Genomic DNA, 4,212 nt, shown 5'->3' with positions numbered 1-4,212 from the left:
TTTTGAGCTAGTTGACCCTGAAATTGAAAAGCACTACAAATGAACTCTGAAAATGTTGAAAGTTGGCATGCTATCATCATTTCACCCACATAGCATGTGTTAAAAAGTTGAGATGGCTATGACAAAAACTGGATGTACTTCGTGTGCAAAACGGACACTCTCTCTCGAAGTATCAGCGTTTCGAACGAGAACTCATCTCTTACAAAGGGATTTCATTTCTTTAAACTTATTTGAACTCCATACTTTTTGTGTGTTCAAAATGCACCATTCAAAGGTACACCACAAAATTTCAACAATTTCTGACTTAATTTGGTATATTTCGTGCATTTACTTTTTTTTGAGCTAGTTGACCCTGAAATTGAAAAGCACTACAAATGAACTCTGAAAATGTTGAAAGTTGGCATGCTATCATCATTTCACCCACATAGCATGTGTTAAAAAGTTGAGAGGGCTACGACAAAAACTGGATGCACTTCGTGTACAATACGGACAATCTCTCTCGAAGTATCACAGTTTCGAACGAGAACTCATCTCTTACAATGTGATTTCATTTTTTTGAACATATTTGAACTCCATACTTTTAGTGTGTTAAAAATGCACCATTCAAAGGCACATCACAAAATTTCAACAATTTCTGACTTCATTTGGTATTCTTCGGGCATTTACTTTTTTTTTGAGCTAGTTGACCCTGAAATTGAAAAGCACTAGAAATGAACTCTGAAAATGTTGAAAGTTGGCATGCTATCATAATTTCACCCACATAGCATGTGTTAAAAAGTTGAGAGGGCTACGACAAAAACTGGATGCACTTCGTGTACAAAACGGACAATCTCTCTCGAAGTATCAGCGTTTCGAACGAGAACTCATCTCTTACAAAGGGATTTCATTTTCTAAACTTATTTGAACTCCATACTTTTTGTGTGTTTAAAATGCACCATTCAAAGGCACATCACAAAATTTCAAAAATTTCTGACTTAATTTGGTATATTTCGTGTATTTACTTATTTTGTTTTTGAGCTAGTTGACCCTGAAATTGAAAAGCACTACAAATGAACTCTGAAAATGTTGAAAGTTGGCATGCTATCATCATTTCACCCACATAGCATGTGTTAAAAAATTGAGATGGCTATGACAAAAACTGGATGTACTTCGTGTGCAAAACGGACAATCTCTCTCGAAGTATCAGCGTTTCGAACGAGAACTCATCTCTTACAAAGGGATTTCATTTCTTTGAACTTATTTGAACTCCATACTTTTTGTGTGTTTAAAATGCACCATTCAAAGGCACACCACAAAATTTTAACAATTTCTGACTTAATTTGGTATATTTCGTGCATTTACTTTTTTTTGAGCTAGTTGACCCTGAAATTGAAAAGCACTACAAATAAACTCTGAAAATGTTGAAAGTTGGCATGCTATCATCATTTCACCCACATAGCATGTGTTAAAAAGTTGAGAGGGCTACGACAAAAACTGGATGCATTTCGTGTACAAAACGGACAATCTCTCTCGAAGTATCACAGTTTCAAACGAGAACTCATCTCTTACAATGGGATTTCATTTTTTTGAACTTATTTGAACTCCATACTTTTTTTGTGTTCAAAATGCACCATTCAAAGGCACATCACAAAATTTCAACAATTTCTGACTTCATTTGGTATTCTTCGGGCATTTACTTTTTTTTTGAGCTAGTTGACCCTGAAATTGAAAAGCACTAGAAATGAACTCTGAAAATGTTGAAAGTTGGCATGCTATCATAATTTCACCCACATAGCATGTGTTAAAAAGTTGAGAGGGCTACGACAAAAACTGGATGCACTTCGTGTACAAAACGGACAATCTCTCTCGAAGTATCAGCGTTTCGAACGAGAACTCATCTCTTACAAAGGGATTTCATTTTCTAAACTTATTTGAACTCCATACTTTTTGTGTGTTTAAAATGCACCATTCAAAGGCACATCACAAAATTTCAAAAATTTCTGACTTAATTTGGTATATTTCGTGTATTTACTTATTTTGTTTTTGAGCTAGTTGACCCTGAAATTGAAAAGCACTACAAATGAACTCTGAAAATGTTGAAAGTTGGCATGCTATCATCATTTCACCCACATAGCATGTGTTAAAAAGTTGAGATGGCTATGACAAAAACTGGATGTACTTCGTGTGCAAAACGGACAATCTCTCTCGAAGTATCAGCGTTTCGAACGAGAACTCATCTCTTACAAAGGGATTTCATTTCTTTGAACTTATTTGAACTCCATACTTTTTGTGTGTTTAAAATGCACCATTCAAAGGCACACCACAAAATTTTAACAATTTCTGACTTAATTTGGTATATTTCGTGCATTTACTTTTTTTTGAGCTAGTTGACCCTGAAATTGAAAAGCACTACAAATGAACTCTGAAAATGTTGAAAGTTTGCATGCTATCATCATTTCACCCACATAGCATGTGTTAAAAAGTTGAGAGGGCTACGACAAAAACTGGATGCATTTCGTGTACAAAACGGACAATCTCTCTCGAAGTATCACAGTTTCAAACGAGAACTCATCTCTTACAATGGGATTTCATTTTTTTGAACTTATTTGAACTCCATACTTTTTTTGTGTTCAAAATGCACCATTCAAAGGCACATCACAAAATTTCAACAATTTCTGACTTCATTTGGTATTCTTCGGGCATTTACTTTTTTTTTGAGCTAGTTGACCCTGAAATTGAAAATCACTACAAATGAACTCTGAAAATGTTGAAAGTTGGCATGCTATCATAATTTCATGAACTTTATTTATATTTTATTTCAAAATTTAAACAACTAGTTTCGGCTGGTCACACATAAGGTTGTGTGACACTTTATTTGTCACCGCTACATCGACTAAACAACGGTGATCCAACTATATATCTCTAGAGACCTTTTCTTATGATTAGACACCAACTCTAGTGCCAACGCCGAATGGCATGATGTCATACAATGGCACATTAACATTGCACATCGTTGGTAGGGTACGCAGCGCAATGGAAGTCGTCGCCTCAAGCTGAGCTATCTGGTGTGGCTGCAAGAAAACACTCTGTGGTACCTGTTGTGGTTGACCAAGTTGTTGTGGTTGAGGTTGTTGGAAATAACATTGTCCGACTTGCTCCTGCTGCAACTGTTGTTGGGGTTGGGAGACACCTTGGACCGACTGTTGGGGTTGTTCTTGCAGAAAGATAGAGTAGACGATTGCACGGATTGCCTCATGGCGGAATTGTTCGGGGATTTGCGGCAGTTGCTGGCAACATTGTTGCTGCAACACATGGCAACTGCTCTGCTGCAACATTTGCGACCTAGCAATAAGTTGTGGCATTCGCACGGGGCTGCACTGCTGCTGGAGGAATACCTTGCATGGGTTTAGCTGTTGCAAAATAGATGGTTGAACATAGGGTATTTGTAGTTGCAGAAGCGTTTGGTACAGTTGTCCTTGTGGGAGTGGTGTTTGTTGTGGTGTACATGGTTGTTGTTGCGATAGAATTGGTTGTTGTAGCCCAAATGGTGGTTGCTGTGGAAATGGTTGTTGTGGCCAAAATGGTGGTTGTTGTGGAAATGCTTGTTGCGGTGGGAAGGGTTGTTGTGGATATGGTTGTGGTTGTTGTGGTTGTTGTGGGATGGTTTGTTGTGGAAATGGTTGTTGCGGTTGGAAGGGTTGTTGTGGATATGGTTGTGGTTGTTGTGGGTATGGTTGTGGCTGTTGTGGGATGGGTTGTTGTGGAAATGGTTGTTGCTGTGCAATCGTACTTGTTGCCGCAATGGCGAGGAGTGCAAAGATGAGGAAGGTCTTCATAGTGGATTGGTGTTAACTAGTGTTTCTTGGTTTTGATGCTTGTGCTTGTGATGATCTCTATACTACCTGCCTATTTATAGTAGCCAGGGCTTCATCTCTTTCTTTCTTTGCATCAGCTTTAACAATTGTGTTTGGATGTTTTGCAAATGGATTTTTGGTACATTGTGTTAGGTTGCACAAGCTACAAGCGTACTTTTGAATTGATAATCAAAGTTGCTTTTTAGTTGTGCATATGATCATACACAAAGTATAGAAATCCCGAGGTTTGGTATGCATGACTCACCTTATTCACTTTACATGTCACACAATTATCAACCTAGCATCACTTTTGCAAATGATTTTGGAACCTTGTATAGGTTGTTAGCCTGAAACAAGAATGGAAAACTTGTGTAGGACT

At 37.7% G+C, this 4,212-nt stretch overlaps 1 protein-coding gene across 1 annotated transcript; it reads right to left on the bottom strand.

Annotated features, from left to right (window-relative positions):
• Positions 1-2,762: 2,762 nt before the first annotated feature.
• Positions 2,763-3,887, bottom strand: LOC123414127 (B1-hordein-like). Its single transcript, XM_045106673.1, has one exon. The coding sequence runs from the start codon at positions 3,813-3,815 to the stop codon at positions 2,922-2,924; it is 894 nt and encodes a 297-aa protein (XP_044962608.1). The 5' UTR covers positions 3,816-3,887; the 3' UTR covers positions 2,763-2,921.
• Between the last annotated feature and the right edge of the window lie 325 nt (positions 3,888-4,212).

The sequence above is a fragment of the Hordeum vulgare genome, chromosome 1H, assembly GCF_904849725.1.
Source record: "Hordeum vulgare subsp. vulgare chromosome 1H, MorexV3_pseudomolecules_assembly, whole genome shotgun sequence".
Classification (NCBI taxonomy): domain Eukaryota; kingdom Viridiplantae; phylum Streptophyta; class Magnoliopsida; order Poales; family Poaceae; genus Hordeum; species Hordeum vulgare.
This window is presented reverse-complemented; position numbering and strand designations above follow the sequence as displayed.

What these genes read in the sequence shown, in the direction of transcription:
- LOC123414127 (XM_045106673.1), bottom strand. Translation starts at nt 3,815, where the DNA reads ATGAAGACCTTCCTCATCTTTGCACTCCTCGCCATTGCGGCAACAAGT.